Genomic DNA, 17,624 nt, shown 5'->3' with positions numbered 1-17,624 from the left:
GACTGACTCATTTTTATGATTCAGTTTTCTGTTACTTCAATAAACACTTTCTTTAAACGTGCCTTTATTGGCATATGTTCTAATGCTTTATGTATCTTAAAGCTTCCCACTTCATTTAAATCTCTTGTTTCTTAGTTGTTTCCTTAGTGATTAAAAGTTCCAGTTGTTCCCTTCAATCTATAACAGCTGCAAGAACAACTCTTCTTTCCAAACTAGCTCTCCTGAATTCCCGTTGTTAGAGTTGGTATCTATATTTAGCTGGTGGGATTAAATTGCAAAGGCTTCAAGCTGGGCAAAGCACACTGATCTGCCTTTTTTACAGCTAGACCTGTGTGCTGCGAGGAGCTAAGGCCTTCAGTGTCCCCTTCCTTACCCAGGTTACTCACAAAATGGATTCCCAGCGGGAACTCACAGAGGAACTGCGGCTTTACCAATCCACCCTTCTTCAGGATGGTCTAAAAGATCTCCTGGATGAAAAAAAATTCATCGATTGCACCCTAAAAGCAGGTGACAAAAGTCTTCCTTGCCACAGATTGATTTTGTCAGCTTGTAGTCCTTACTTCCGTGAGTATTTTTTATCTGAAATTGATGAGGGGAAAAAAAAGGAGGTAGTATTAGATAATGTGGATCCTGCTGTACTGGATTTAATCATCAAGTACCTGTACTCCGCCAGTATAGATCTCAACGATGGAAATGTGCAAGATATTTTTGCCCTGGCCAGCCGCTTTCAGATCCCCTCGGTGTTCACTGTCTGTGTTTCTTATCTTCAGAAAAGACTTGCTCCTGGTAACTGTCTAGCCATCTTAAGATTAGGACTTCTTCTTGACTGCCCAAGACTTGCCATCTCTGCCCGTGAATTTGTGTCTGATCGCTTTGTACAGATTTGTAAAGAAGAGGACTTCATGCAATTATCTCCACAGGAACTGATCTCCGTCATTTCAAATGACAGCCTAAATGTAGAAAAGGAAGAAGCAGTATTCGAGGCAGTGATGAAATGGGTGCGAACAGACAAAGAAAACAGGGTTAAAAACCTTAGCGAAGTGTTTGATTGTATCCGTTTTCGCCTTATGACAGAAAAATATTTTAAAGATCATGTTGAGAAAGATGATATCATTAAAGGCAACCCAGAACTCCAGAAAAAAATCAAAGTTCTCAAAGACGCCTTCGCAGGCAAACTCCCAGAACCTAGCAAAAATGCAGAGAAGGCTGGGGCCGGTGAGGTGAATGGTGATGTTGGTGATGAAGATTTACTTCCTGGTTACCTGAATGACATTCCCAGGCATGGAATGTTTGTCAAAGACCTCATCCTCCTGGTTAACGACACAGCTGCCGTGGCTTATGATCCCACAGAAAACGAGTGCTACCTTACTGCACTGGCTGAGCAGATCCCCAGAAATCATTCTAGCATCGTTACCCAACAGAATCAGGTGTATGTGGTGGGAGGACTCTATGTGGATGAAGAAAATAAAGATCAGCCTCTACAGTCCTACTTCTTCCAGGTAAGAAGGGCTACTTTTTTTTTTTACAAAAGTAGAAGCATAAAGGAAAGTCTGTTATTTGCTGTCCCATTAGCTGATGTGTGAATTATTCAGTCTGCTTGCGTTTTATTCTACTTGCTGCCCTATTCCAGTCCCTTGCCCTTTGCTACACTTCGAGAACTGACAAATATTTAAGTCTGTTAATGGCTTATTAATATTTAATAAAAGGTTTGGTGAAGAATGAGGTTCTAATTAACGTGTGATTCAAGATTTTCTTTATACTCTTTTACGCAAAATGTGAAGTTTATAGCTGATGGGGACTTTAATCTTTCTAACCCCAGTGTTTTAGTAAAACCTAAATTTAATCTTGTATCCACTTTTCTGAAAAATAGGTTAATATATTTCCCTAAATCATAGTACTTTACACATTACAAAAATAATTGATCAGATTTTCAGCCTTTTTTCCAGGTTTTCTTGAACTGAAGTTCTTAAAGGTAGCATTTTATCTGTTATTTAATGCTTACTGCCTAAAACTATATTTTAGTTTTGTTGAAAATGAAGAGAAACTATGTACTTAATTTACACACTTTGTGTACCTTGTGGGAAAAAGTATCTATATCAGTGTCACTAATTTGAATTCATTAATTATATTTAGAAGTTTTTACTCTTAATGATTTATTTTTTAAGTTTTCCACGCCCAGAGTGGATCCCAATCCTGGGCTTGAGATCAAGGTCTGAGATCAAGACCTGAGGTGAGATCGAGTCAGATGCTTAACCCACTGAGCCCCACAGGCATCCCATGATTTTTTATTTATGACAAGTGACCACATGTATTTGGATCAAAGTTGTACCTAGACATTATTATAATTTAATCTGTTTTGTGAAACCACAGAAGTGTCCAAGAAAACAAATCCTTCAAGCTAATAGATCCTTTGTGCTTTATTTAAAGGAAGTTTGCTTCCTATTATCAATATACTACATTTTATCAGTTTGTGAAGGAATCAGCCAGTGGCTTAACCTTTATCATTAGTAATGCCAATACCAGTACTTTGTAGCTTACAGCTAGCTCAGAAAGAGTTTGTTTAGGTCATAGCTACTTGTGGCCTGAGGTTTATGGGCACTTGAATTGGAAAGGCCAAAGATAAGTGTAGAATGTCATAGCACAGTCACTGTGTGCTCTCAGAGTGTGTGACATGCTGTGCATCTTGAAAAATGTAATAATACATGTTAATCTTCATTCTTAATTTTCAAAGTTCCGTTGAAGACTGTTAACTATGAAATAGAAAAATAAAATAGAAGCTGCAATCATAAGTATTTGAATGCATGCCAGAAATTTCCTGAGTCCTAATTTTAAATTTGGGTGAAATTACAGGAAAGCCAAATTCAGTTTAAAAGGCAATAATTGGGGGCATCTGGGTGGCTCAGTGGTTGAGCGTCTGCCTTTGGGTTGGGTTGTGATCCCACAGTCCTGGAATCGAGTCCCATATCGGGCTCCCTACAGGGAGCCTGCTTCTCCCTCTGCCATGTCTCTACCTCTCTCTGTGTCTCTCATGAACTTATTAATTAATTAAAAATAAAAGGCTATAATTATATCTAGGAAGCAAAAATGACATCAAAACACAGATAAAAGCAAAAAAAAATAATTACAGATCGACAGTTATCTAGAAATCATAGACCCAAGAAATACTTATAGTCATCTTTCCTCTATCCTGTTACTACTCTTATTGGCACAGCTTCTCATTTGTTTCAAGAAACTTGTGTGATGTTCTTTATAGCTACAAAAACAGTTATACAAAGTTGGTAAGACCAACTTCCTGTCCTTACCCGTGCCTTGCTCCTTTTAAAAGGCACAAATAATGCAACAAGATGCCAGGAGAAAAACACTTGACTGTAAAAAGGGTTATTTATGACTCGCAATAAAATATATGTATCAGGTATTATATTGTATTTTTCTGCTTGGTCACATCTGTTTAAAATGTATTAAGTTAGAAGTAATATGATCTTTGTACACTATAAATAGATCATGAAAATTTTTTATCTGGATAAGAGTTTTTTTTTTTCATAGAATTAATAGATGCATCAAATTTTTGAACAGCACCCCATCTTAAAGTAATCTAGTTTCAAAACTTGATTTTAAGGATGAGGAAACTGGAGCCAGAGAGGTTAAATAGCTTGACCACTCATCTATAAAAGAGTCTGGTAGGCAGTCTACTGTTACATTTGCTGAAGTAAATGCCCTAACTGGGGATTGTGTGGGGATGTGGGCAGTACCATCCAGTGTGGGCAGTATACCCTCCAGTCTGGGATCACGATGGCAACTGTTCCCATTTTTAAAAAGGCAAACAGTGGATTTAGATAGCCTCTATTTTATATCGCTTAAAAGCTCTGTGAGCATTTAGTACAAAGCCTGTCACAGAGCCAAGACTTATAAATGTTCATTATTTCTACTGGAGTACACACCACTTTCTTGATAAAAGGATTTGTTTTCAAAAATGAAAACATTAAGGGTCACAATCTAGGTGTTAAAATTTGTGAATGCAAAGCTAACAATGCATATGTGAGGATTAAACTGCTCATCTTATCAAGTCTTAGTGCTTTGCTTTGACTGAAGTTATGAAGTGAGATATATGCATGGTCCTACAGAGATCCCTCCCTTGACCTCAGCCTTTAATATCTGCACCTACTCTTGGTGTCCAGTTATTTGGGCGTTTATTCCTTTTTCTCCTGCTGCACCAAAGTGGCACTGGAAAGAAGAGCAAATCTGTAACTGCCCTCCCTCATGAAGTGGTTTTCTCATGCCTTGGTGTCCTAAAATGCAAAGTAGAAGATCTTAAAATGACCAAACAGTAAGTGCTGAAATTGATGACAGTCATACCAAAATGACCTGCCAAGAGCAGGAACACTTAGCTGTCTTGGGCTTGAAGTAAGAAGTAAGAAGTGGCAGAGCAAAAATGAGCAAGTTGCTTCCTTATATACTTTTTTTTTTTTTTTAAGATAAAGACTAAGGTATTTCAAACGACTTCCAACAAACGGCTAGGAGGTTATAGCTGTTAACACCTGCCTATGTCAGAAGTTATAAAGCAAAACATAGAGAACCTAAACAATTTTTAAGAAAAGAAAAAAGATATTGCCTAACCTCCCAGTTGTCGGTGGACTGAGCGACAGGTCCAGCTGTCCTGGGTGCCGGCTTGGGGAGCGTGTTAAATATAGAATTCGGGGGTCACTCACGTACTGTGGCCCTCCCTACAGTGACAACCTCTCTTTCCCCAATGCCCTGAAAGTGTTAAGGCCTTTTTTTGAACCTGAAGAAGGTAACATGGGAAGAAACTTTGACAAGGAACCTCACAGTTCTAACTGACCTCCAGTGACTCTAGTCTCTCCTACCTTTTTTGCAGATTTTGGCACTTTCAGTAAGCCAAGTAAATTTTCTCATTTTTCTTGGTAGTACAGAGGTAAAACATGATACTTTCGGATTTCAGTTTTATTTTACATCTTTGACTATCTCAGTGCATTCTACACATTATGTAAAATATAGCATCTTTCTTGGTACAACTGTAACTTTTTTCTAACAAGCTCCATAATTCCTCATGTATTTTTCTTTCAGCTTGATAACATAGCATCCGAGTGGGTTGGACTTCCACCTCTGCCTTCAGCCAGGTGTCTTTTTGGTCTGGGGGAGGTAGATGACAAAATCTATGTAGTTGCTGGCAAAGATCTTCAAACAGAGGCTTCGCTGGATTCAGTATTATGCTATGATCCCGTGTAAGTTGGCATGACATTCCTATTTCCTAAGCATTTGGGTACGAGTGCCTGTTACATGTTCATAGTTTTAGACCGGCATAGAAACTCTATCATCTTCTTATTGCAGGGCTGCAAAGTGGAATGAAGTTAAAAAACTGCCTATCAAAGTCTATGGCCACAGCGTGATTTCACATAAGGGGATGATATATTGTCTGGGAGGAAAGACAGATGATAAGTAAGTACCCTAAAAACCTCCTTATGGTTGCATCCAAATTATTTTTTTTAAACTTTTATTTATTTTTTTTGTAAACTCTACCCCCAATGTGGGGCTTGAACTCACAACCCTGAGATCAAGAGTTGCATGCTCTACCGACTGAGCCAGCCCAGCACCTCTCCCAATGATTTTTTATTGTGAGAGTTCTTTCCTCCTTTCATTTGAATCTACATCCTGAAAATGAGACTTGGTTCTTACCTGTAATATTTTGGAAGTTTAAATTTCAAAATTAAACTTTGAAAAGCTATTGGAGGATATTACAAATGATATCTGAAGGGAAATTTAAATAAAACTTAAAAGTTGCTAACATGGGGCACCTGAGAAGCTCAGTCGGTTAAGCGTCTGACTCTTGATTTTGGCTCAGGTCATGATCTCAGGGTTGTGGGATCAAGCCCCACCCCTCAGGTTACTCAGTCAGCAGAGTCTGCTTGAGATTCTGACTTTCCCTCTGCCCCTGCCCCCGACCTCTTTCTCTAAAATAAATAAATAAAATACTTAAAAAGGAACAGTTGCTAAAGTGAATTTGTACATTCCAGAATATTGCTAGGAACTAGCATGATAGCTCCCTCATAAGCATTCTTAAAGTGGAAAAGCAGCATTTAGGAGCATAATCAAGTCTTTCATTGGGCTAATTTTTAATTATATTTTACTACATTAAAACCAGTGGGCTTTGGGACACCTGAGTGGCACAGTAGGTTACCCCTCAGACTCTTGGTTTTGGCTCAGGTCATGATCTCAGGGTCCTGAGATCAAGCCCCTAGTGTGGCGCCCCTAGTCAAGCTTCCCGCACAGTGTGGGGTCTGCTTGAGATTCTCTCTGCCTCTCCCTCTGCCTCTCTCACACTCTCTCTGCCTCTCTAAAATAAATTAATAAATCTTAAAAAGAAAAAAAGTGAGCTTTCTTATTCTTTTGGTCATAACTAAATATAAATTAGGTGTACCTCTGTAATATAATATTTAAAATATAACTGCTAAATCAGTAGTGGATAAAAAATATTATGGATTTGTACTTCACATTCATAAGAGAGAATTTAGTGAGTTTGAAACTGAAAAGCATGGGAACTGAAAAGAGGGCATTTATCTCCTAAATAACGGTTCACTGACTTGCTTCTGGACAGAGGTGATATTTCAAATATTTAACAAATGGGTGCCTGGCTGGCTCAATTGGTTAAGCATCTGCCTTCACTCAGGTCATGATCCCAAGACCTTGGGATCGAGTCCTGGTTCAGCTCAGCAGGGAGACTGCTTCTCCCTCTGCCAATGTCTCTGCCTCTCTCTGTGTGTCTCTCATGAATAAATATATAAAATATTTTTAAAACATTAAAAAATAAACCAGTAGGGGCACCTGGGTTAAGCATCTGCCTTCAGCTCAGATCATGATAAGGGGTCCTGGGATCGAGCCGCACATCAGGCTCCTGGCTCTGGGGGGAGTCTGCTTCTCCCTCTGACCCTCCCCCCCCTGCTCTGGCTCCCTTTTTCTCTCAGATGAGTAAAAATAAGTAACAAAAAAACAAAAAACAAAATAAAAAACAGTAGCCCATCTGGTAAAATGAAGATTTTTCAGTTTAAATAGTGAGAATTAACTTCCTGCCCCTGAAAACTCTGCCTAATTTGTCTGGTCCTCATTTGCTCAGGTTGCTTAATAAATAAAGATGTCAATCCTGGAAATGGAACCAGAATTAAGAATTACTTGGGCAAAGCAGGATAAGAGAGTAAAATATGGAAATGTGCTAGAAATAACTCTATATTCTGAATTAATAATTAATAGTCATTATTAAATTAAAATGACAAATTGCAGAAGAAACATGATTTTAAAAGCAATGGGAACCTAAAAAACAAAAAATGAAAAAAAACAAAAAAACAAAACACAGACTCATGGATACAGGAAACAAACTGGTGGTTACCAGAGTGGGGAGGGTTGGGGATGGGCAAGATAATATGATAACTTTACTTGGTAACTAGACTTACTGTGGGTGATCATTTCATAATATGCAAAAATATCAAATTACCATGATATACACCTAAACTAATAGGATATGGTATGTCAGTTATACTTCTTTTAAAAAATAAAAATAAATGACTAATTGTTTAAAAAATAATGGGTTTTCATATAGTCTATCCATATTCAAAGATAACATTCTGAAATTTTGATATTTTCCTTAATCCTAGCTATTCTCATCAAACAAATATTTAAAGGAAGGCCATATTAGGAACTTAACTCAGTGCAAAATCTTATTTGGGGTATTTTTCCTGAGTAAATGGAATGGAAAATGTGTATTAAGGATTGTTCTGACTTTGGAAATGTAGTGACCCTGCCAAATGATTTAAATTGTTTCCTTCAAGTGGCATTAGTAACTAGGAAATGGATATGTCAGTAAGAAGCATACAGGTCTTGTCAGTAAGAATAAATTAATCTTGAGAATATGATTAACCAAGACAACATTGCTTGATGAATGCCAAAGTCAAGAACTTTGAAATGAGTCATTATCTAAAAGTAAGCACATTGAATTGCACTAGTTAACACCACTGAATTTGAAGAACATGATTTTGTATCATGTCCTTGTCAAGAAGTTTTAAAGTTATTAACTTATAGTCAAATATTAGAGGAAATGCTTCTACTCCAAATCTCTGGTCTTTCATAACATTAAAGAAAAAAGTTATCCTTACCAAAAGTTGGGATTTTTGTTTGTTTGCTTTTTTTTGCTTTACTGAATACATCTAGGGGTGCCTGGCTGGCTCAGTTGGTAGAGCATACGATTTTTTTTTTTAAGATTTTATTTATTTATTCATGAAGGACACACAGAGAGAGGCAGAGACACAGGCAGAGGAAGAAGCAGGCTCCCCGCAGGGAGCCCAATGTGGGACTCTGTCCCCAGAACCCCAGCCAGGATCAACCACTGAGCCACCAGGCATCTGGAGCATGTGATTCTTGATTTTGGGATTGTAAATTCAAGCCCCATGTAGTGTAGAGCTTACTTTTTTTAAAAAAAAAGCAAAAACAGGAGTGCCTGGGTGGCTCAGATGGTTAAGCATCTGCCTTTGGCTCAGCTCATGATCCCAGGGTCCTGGGATTTTGTCCTACTACAGGGGGATCCCTGCTCAGGGGGAGATTTCAGAGTGAGGGATCTCTCTACCCCCTCTCCCCCTCCCCACCCCAAGCTCTCACTCTGGTGAGTATTCTCTCTCTCTCTCTCTCTCTCTCTCTCTGTCTCTCTCTCTCTCAAATGAATAAAATCTTTAAAGGAAAAAAAAGCAAACCCCCCCAAATATATTCAGTTAATCAATTATTGTTTAGCATTTTAACTCCCATAAGTATATTATGGATAACTTTAAGGAATCATAAGGGACATACCAAGAATAATTCAGAAGAGTACAGGTTTTCCTGGTAGCATTTAGCATATAAAACTGTTTTTTTTTTTTGTTTATTTGTTTTAAAGATTTTATTTATTCATGAGAGATAGAGCGAGAGAGATTGGCAGAGACACAGGCAGAGGGAGAAGCAGGCTCCATGCAGGGAGCCTGATGTGGGACTTGATCCCGGGCCTCCAGGATCACGCCCAGCACCGAAGGCAGACGCTAAATGGCTGAGCCACCCAGGGATCCCCCTATAAAACTGTTCTTATTACTCATCTACTCAGATGACTACTTGTCTAATCTATAGTCCCAGATTTTGTAAAATGTATTGATATATTAGTGGTATACTAAAATGAAATGAGCCATCAGATTACATACTTACATTTAAAATAGGTACTTTCATATCTAATTATTTTTTTTAAATTAGCTGACTCATTACTAAGAGATTCAAATAATAAGATAAACAACATTTTTGTTACTTGGCACAATAAAGGGCTTATATATTTTTAAAACTCTATTAATGTCTTCCGTTGAATTTAACACAACATAGGATTAAAATCTACTCTGCCTGGGCAGTTGCCAAAAGGAAAGTTCCCCTACCTTTCAGTAGTATAATTAAGTTCCCCACATTTGGAATTTTCCTTCACTTATGTCATATGTTCAGATTAAGAATACTTTTGAGTTTTTCTAATTGTTTTATGTATTTCAGATGGGAAACAAAGCTAAATGATTAGTGAAATTGCTTCCTTCAGAAAAGGAAAGTTCTAAAAGGACCATTCTGTTGTCTTCTATGTTTACAGGAAGTGTACAAACAGAGTGTTTATCTACAACCCAAAAAAAGGAGACTGGAAGGATCTGGCTCCAATGAAAACCCCTCGTTCCATGTTTGGAGTGGCGGTGCATAAAGGCAAAATCGTGATTGCAGGAGGTGTCACTGAAGATGGTCTTTCAGCTTCAGTGGAAGCTTTTGACCTCATAACCAATAAGTGAGTTGTTATATCTTATGGATCACTCTACTTTCTAACTTTGGATGAAAATTAAGTTTTCTAGTTAGGACATGGGGAAAGGAGGGCAGAGAAGCAAGGATTAAGAGGGACGCCTGGGTGGCTCAGTGGTTGGGCGTCTGCCTCCAGCTCAGGGCATGATCCTGGGATCCGGGATTGGGTTGTGTTGGGCTCCTTGTGGGGAGCCTGCTTCTCCCTCTCCCTCTGCCTATGTCTCCGCCTCTCTCTCTGCCTCTCATGAATAAATAACATCCTTTTTAAAAAAAAAAAAAAAAAAGAGGAAGTATGTGGATTTGGGTTTCTTCTGCTGTTACTGGGTGTGAAATGCCTAGCATTCTGATGCATTATGTGTGCTTGCGACTTGGGACACATTAACCCTCAAGTTAATGCCAGAGTGTTCAATTTATCCTTGTTATTAACTTTGTGAATTAAGTCACACAAAGGTAATACTTCTAAATAATTATGTGGATGAATATACATGTCTCTATACGGTTATTTGATTTGAAATATATAGTTTGTTTAAGGGTTGAAAAGACCTCCACTTAGCTTGTGATATTTGTAAAGCATGAATGCTTTGGAAATTTTATTCTTTTATGTTCTTTATAATTCTCTTAAAATTTTCATATATAAGATTTTATTGGCTTAAAGTTAATGTGAAAAGATATTTGACAGATATTCTTTATGTAAAATTAGTATTTTTTCAAATTTTTGAGCTCACTCATCTGGATAAGTCTATAGTTTTTAGACTCCTATTTTAGCAATGAAGAAAAAATTAGAGCACTGTCATTACTTTTTTAAGGAACCATTTACAAAATAGACTTTAGTATCTGAAAATCACCAAGGAATTTTTATGGGAGATGATTTAAATGATCATTTTAAAAAGTCATCTTTTTGTAAACACTCAGAAGTGGTTTTTTTTAATAATTTTTTATTTTTTATTTATGATAGTCAGAGAGAGAGAGAGAGAGAGAGGCAGAGACACAGGCAGAGGGAGAAGCAGGCTCCATGCACTGGGAGCCCGATGTGGGATTTGATCCCTGGTCTCCAGGATCGCACCCTGGGCCAAAGGCCGGTGCCAAACCCCAAACCGCTGGGCCACCCAGGGATCCCTAAACACTCAGAAGTTAAAAAGGAGCACACAGAATTGTAAATACTCTATGCTCTTAGTTTTTTCATATGTATAGATGTTTATATTTAAATTTGTATGGCTTCTTGAGAAATAACACAATTACACTAAAATGTTCCTTATGATTATTCTGGAGGGGATGATCTTGGGTGATATTTGTTTTCTTCTATACCTTTCTGTATTTCCAGATTTTCTACAATGCACATATACTATTTTTATAGTTAGAAAAACAGATATGTTTAGAGAAAGGTCTGCTTTTAATGCCAGAGTAATAGAGTTGCCAAAATGATTAACTCAGTCAAGGTAGACTCTTGATCCTTCCAACTAATTTGATAGGATTTTATCATTAGTTGTCCTATTTCATGTGGCTGTTAATATTAAAAAGTTCCCTTAAATTAAAAAGATGAAATACGTCATTAAAAAGCAAATTACCAACCCTAGTTTCTTTTTTTTTTAAGATTTTATTTATTTATTTCTTCATGAGAGACATAGGCAGAGGGAGAAGCAGGCTCCCCAGAGGGAGCCCAACGCAGAATTCGATCCCAGGACCCTGGGATCGCCACCTGAGTCGAAGGCAGATGCTCAACCACTGAGTCACCCAGGTGCCCCACCAACCCTAGTTTTTAAACTAGGATAATGTAAGGTTAATCACATGCCTTTATTGTGAAAGATTATAAAGATTTCTTGAGAAATGATGAAAATCAGAGTTACTAAAAATTTGTATTAACATTCAAATGAAATCCAACACAGGAGGACCTAGGAGCCCTAGAACTACCATAAAGCCCGCACTATAGGGATCCCTGGGTGGCGCAGCGGTTTGGCGCCTGCCTTTGGCCCGGGGCGCGATCCTGGAGACCCGGGATCGAATCCCACGTCGGGCTCCCGGTGCATGGGGCCTGCTTCTCCCTCTGCCTGTGTCTCTGCCTCTCTCTCTCTCTCTGTGACTATCATAAATAAATAAAATAAAAAAAAAAAATTGAAAAAAAAAAAAAAAGCCCGCACTATTTATGGCACCATTGCAGAACATTATAACTGATGAAGGTGAAATATTCTGGGATTGACGTATTGAGAGCTTTATGTTTAATCTGGTTACATCTTTCAAATAAACAACTATTTAGGTATTTTTCAGTAACAAACCTAATCTTCTAATTTTAGAGGGCTTTGCTACTTGAATTTTTAAATTAAAATTTTATATAACTGTTCAGTAAGTATATTTGGCATTTCCTTAGGTTTTTACATTGATTGTATTTTCAATAATTCCTAGATGGGAAGTAATGACAGAGTTTCCCCAAGAAAGAAGTTCCATCAGTTTGGTCAGCCTGGCTGGATCCCTGTATGCCATTGGTGGTTTTGCCATGATTCAACTGGAGTCTAAAGAATTTGCACCCACTGAAGTCAATGACATATGGAAGTAAGTTTTTTTACTCCAATTTTCTGGACCAAATATTAAATCAAATAACTGATAGGTGATAAACAATTTTACAGTAAAGAATAAGCCAGTCTTTCCCAACACGTATGCTTCTTCTCGGTAGTAGACACTTTTCAAACCTCACTGGACTTCTGGACTTGCCACTTACCTGATGATCAAGTACTGCTTCTAGTTGTGCCCAGGAAAGACTTTTCTGGGCCTGTAAATCAGTAAAATGACAGTTGGCACTGCTGATCTTTTAAGCTCCATTCCAGCTCTAAAAGTGTCACGCTCTAGACAACTGGTAGAGCAAAAGCTACTTCCAAACCTTTCTGACAGTACTTTATTTTCTAGGAAAACAGAGTTCTGAAGAAACACTTGAGTTTTCCATGAATTCATTGATTCTATTTTGAATCTAATTTAAGTTGTTTTCCAGTTTTTAAAGATTGTTACAAAACTTTTTTAAAAAGAAAAAAGTGAAAAGTAGTAATCCATTTTACCTCTCAGGTGCTGGGCCGATGTCCTAAGTATGACACTTGGACTTGTTAATCAGATGACTATTTTAAAGTTAGGCTTAGAATAAATGTAGTATTTATACAGTGTGTTGGGGGGGTGAATTTTACCGTAGTTTCTAATGCTGTGAATATCCTCTGGAGAGCAGGGTATATACAGGAAGTCTGGGGAGCAGAAGTATAAGTTGTGTCATGGAGAGTCACATAGTTGCACAGGGCATACAGTATGCAGATGTCTGGTTACCATTAGGGTACCACATGTGTCTACCAAATGGTGCCTGCTGCCTTCAGCCCAGGAAATGTGGTTGTTGATAAAAATTTATAGGAGGTAGATCTCAGTTGCCTGAGGGGAATGTTAGCGAGTTCATACTGTACACTCATGCAGAAATTGCCAAACTCATGCCTTCCCTCTCAGCCAGTCCCCACTCTCAAGGATGGATGCCCTTATCTGGTCTGTCGATAGATTGTCCAGAACCTTGGACATAAAGTATGGTCTATTGACCAAAAATGGTGGTATCTCCCGAGAGCTTCCTAGAAATGCAGAATCACAGGCCCCACCTCAAACTTAATCAAAACTTCATTTTAACAAGGGGTGCCTGGGTGGCTCAGTCAGTTAAACTTCTCCCTTCGGCTCAGGTCATGATCTCCAGGTCCTGGGATCAAGCCCCAAGTTGGGCTCCCTGCTTAGCAGAGTCTGATTCTCCCTCTCCCTCTGTTCCTCACACTCCCTCTGCCCCTCCCCAGCTCATGTTCTCTCTCTCTCTCTCATAAAATCTTTAAAGGAAAAAAAATAAAAGATTCCCAGGAGATTAGCATACACATTTAAATATGTAGGTACAGCTTTAGAAGAGTGATCAGTGAAGGCACACCAAGGCTGAGAGTGGAAAGGAGATACTATTAGTTCTATACCGGACATAGCACATGCGTTATTACCTGGTGAACCAGAAGGTGAAAGGCCCTTTCCAAGCAATTATTTTCTGCATCAAACATCATTTCCTTGTGTTGTTGAAATAGTAACTAGCTGTGTAAAGGGCAAGAAAAAAAGTGGCTATAAAGGGAAATTAGCTATTACTCATCCCCCCTAAAAAGAAAGAGGAGGAGGAAGAAAAAGAAAGTGGAGATTTCCAGGGAAGAATGAGGCTAGAAGTGGAGATGGAAAATAGCTGGAAGCAGTAGAAAAAAAAGAATGAAATAATGGAGGACTGAGAAGGTCAGTGTTTTTGGAAAACAGGGATAAATACCAACAGTGAAGAGGCCACGATTCTTAACCCTGGCTGCACATTAAAATCACCTGCGGTGCTTTTAAAAATACACCAGTTCCCAGACCTTCATGCAGGCCAACTAAGTCAGGCTTTCTGGGATTCCTGGGTGGCTCAGCAGTTGAGCATCTGCTTTTGGCTCAGGGTGTGATCCCGATCCAGGTATCGAGTCCCGCGTCAGGCTCCCTGTGAGGAGCCTGCTTCTCTCTCTGCCTTCTCTCTCTACCTCTCTCTCTGTCTCTCACAAATAAATAAATAAATAAAAATTATTAGTTTAAATCTTATTCACCATCTTCACAGAATGATTTGGTAATTTCCTGTATGCCAACTATTGATAGTTTCTGGAAGAGGGAGGATACTTAGGTGAATAAGATATATTATTTGCCCTCAAGTACCCTTGAGCTTGTTGAGGACATAAATATCAGGGAAAAATTAAAAGAATGATAATTGCTATAATAGATACTATATAAAGGACAATGCGACAAATGAAAGGAAAGCTACAAACTCTGCTTGAGGAAGGTGAGAAAGGCTTCAGAGAGAAGGTAGCATTTAGGAATTCCTCATGCAGAGAGGGCATTCCAGGCACCAGCACAGTACACATATTTCAAAGCAATTCAAGTCACTTGTATCTTTATAATGGACTCTTCCCCCAAAGGAACAACCTAACATGTTTGTCATTAGTTCTTACCTAACATCAAGTGCAAAATCTAGGAGTAGTACTCACACGGGACGGGACATTAAAGGGGGAGGGAAACAGATTCTTCTGAAATGATCACTAGTGAGTATCACTGGCCACAAATGTATTGGAACAATTGGAATTATCATCAAGGTGACTAGTCCCTGTTCTTCCCAGATCTTACTCTTAAGGTAGAGTCTGCTGACCTGACTCATAGAGACCAGTCATTGTTATTGGTCCAAAGGTGAATAATTGCTTAACTGCTGACTACTCTTCATCTCTGAACAGTCTGATTCCCAGAGAAGTCTCAACTGCCTAAGCATCCAGATTAAATAGCATGGCAGGAATTCAGACTAGGCTCATTCCGAGAAAGCATACTTGGGGAGGAATTCAAATGTTATTCTACAGGTCAGGTGTATCCCCTCTGGACAAGAGCCAGTAGGGTTTTCTCGGAGACCCATATGTGTATATCTAATACAAGGAAACCTACACAGCTATCTATTTAAAAACTGCTTATTGATTACTTTTTTTTTTTCTTCCATCAGGTATGAAGATGATAAAAAAGAATGGGCTGGGATGTTGAAGGAAATACGTTATGCTTCAGGAGCTAGTTGCCTAGCAACACGTTTAAACCTCTTCAAACTATCTAAACTATAAACAGGGAGGTGAAAAAACAATGGAATGGGATGTGTTTGGTTTGGATAACAGGGCTTTAATTTATTCTGTTTTTCAAAAGCCTATGCAGAGATTCATGTAGAAATTATTCACTAAATTACTATCCATGAGGTTAGCAGTGGGCGTCAAAACCTCAGTCATTGAATCTTCAGTATAATGATCATTATTTAAAACTATTTTCTAGTAAGAAATTAAATATTAAGTTGAGTGGATTATTTCTTTTGTTAATCTGTCTCAATCAATTGTAAACGTTTCTAAATTTGAGTTATTTACTGTTTCTTTCATTTGCATTGTTATGGTAACTTTACAGTCATTTTCTATTAAAAATGAAATTGGAGAATGAAATATATACATATACATTTTTTAATGTTTAAAATATCAAATATCACTTTCCCTTGTGCTTCAAGATATGACAAGAATCCTATGCCTTATATTAAAGATTATATGTCATAAGAAGACTTTGGAAATGCTATTTAAGAAGTATAATAAATGGGTCTCATTTGAAGGGGAAAAACCTCTAAGTAGTCAAATTCAAGTGGTCCTTCTTTTTTCTCCATTCCTTTGGTGATACTGCTCTATTGTTTGTGATTTAAATCAAATTTAATTTTTTTTTTTTAATTTAAACCAGTCTTTAAGGTCTTAACTACAATCTCTGTGGTAGAAGGTTGAGGATTGTCCTTAGGAAATGAACTGATTCTTTATTTTTTTTTTTAAATTTTTTTTATTTATTTATGATAGAGAGAGAGAGAGAGAGAGAGGCAGAGACACAAGCAGAGGGAGAAGCAGGCTCCATGCACCGGGAGCCCGACGTGGGATTCGATCCCGGGTCTCCAGGATCGCGCCCTGGGCCAAAGGCAGGGGCTAAACCGCTGCGCCACCCAGGGATCCCCTGAACTGATTCTTTAAATTGCTGGGCGTTAGTTGGGGCCAGTGAGTGTACAGTGAGTGTACTGGAAGATGTATTTGTTGGTTTAAGTTTTATCTATACTCTCCAGGAAAGAGCTACCTATTTGCAAATTTCTGATAGGAAAGAAAGGTGACTGTATTATTGCATTTTCTGGATGTGAAACACTGTATTCAAGATGTTTGTTCTTAGTGTACACACTAATTTGACACCTCAATCTGTCTACAACCATCACATTCAACTCTGTAAGTTATCAACTAATCATCAATCACAGATTTTACATGATCTCTGAGACATGTTTGATTTCTATCCTTACATCTCTTATTTTCTGAGAAACCTAACTTGGAACTAATTTGGAGTATTTCATTATCCAAATACTCCAGGAGTGTTCATACAGCTTTATTGTCTCTACCATAAATATGGAAACATCCAACAAAAACCAGCTTTACTTTGGATTTCTGAAGTAGAATCCTGGGTACTTTTCTGTATGGACAATACTCCTCTAGTTTATACCATGATTATACAATCAACAAATCCTGAGGGTGGAAAACTCCACAGGTTGTTGAGCAGATAAACTGGAAGAGAAAGGGGTGGTGGGAAATGCTTACAGACTGACACACTTAAAAGGGGGAGAGGTGCAAATTATGGTGTCTAGAAATGCAAACCTGGATAAAACTGTAGGAAGTGCTTACTATAAAAGCAAGATGGTGATTACTTTGGGGAGAGCTAATCTACATAAACATGAGATTAAACTATAAAAACAATACTTTGGGATGATGAAAATGTTCTGGAATTAAGTAGCAGTAATGGTTGCATAAACTTGTGAATATTTTAGAAACCACTGCATCGTATACTTTAAAAGGGTAGATTTTATGGTATGTGAATTATATTTCAATGAAAAAAAGAATGCTTTAAAAAATGCTTTTGTTTACAACAACTCCAGTTATTTAAGTAGAAAAGTCATCAAACAGGGGTACCTGGGTGACTCAGTTGTTGGAGTGTCTGCCTTTGCCTCAGGTCATGATTTCCAGGTCCTAGGATGGAGCTCTGCAACGGGCTCCCTGCTGAGCGGGGAGCCTGCTTCTCCCTCTCCTGTTCCCCTTATTCATCTCTCTCTCCCTCTATCTCTCTGTGTGTCAAATAAATAAAACCTTTAAAAATATATATAAGAATATATATATAAAGAAAACTATCGGGATGCCTGGGTGGCTTAG

General features: G+C 38.1%; 1 protein-coding gene across 1 annotated transcript; it reads left to right on the top strand.

Annotated features, from left to right (window-relative positions):
- Positions 1-317: 317 nt before the first annotated feature.
- KLHL41 (kelch like family member 41) lies at positions 318-16,022 on the top strand. Its single transcript, XM_055308592.1, has 6 exons — positions 318-1,499; positions 5,083-5,240; positions 5,347-5,454; positions 9,647-9,832; positions 12,241-12,387; positions 15,377-16,022. The coding sequence occupies exons 1-6, from the start codon at positions 390-392 to the stop codon at positions 15,486-15,488; spliced, it is 1,821 nt and encodes a 606-aa protein (XP_055164567.1). The 5' UTR covers positions 318-389; the 3' UTR covers positions 15,489-16,022.
- The last annotated feature ends 1,602 nt before the right edge of the window (positions 16,023-17,624 follow it).

Source organism: Nyctereutes procyonoides, unplaced genomic scaffold (assembly GCF_905146905.1).
Source record: "Nyctereutes procyonoides isolate TBG_1078 unplaced genomic scaffold, NYPRO_anot_genome, whole genome shotgun sequence".
Lineage (NCBI taxonomy): Eukaryota > Metazoa > Chordata > Mammalia > Carnivora > Canidae > Nyctereutes > Nyctereutes procyonoides.
The sequence above is the reverse complement of the archived record's forward strand: the minus strand, read 5'-3'. Positions and strand labels throughout refer to the sequence as shown.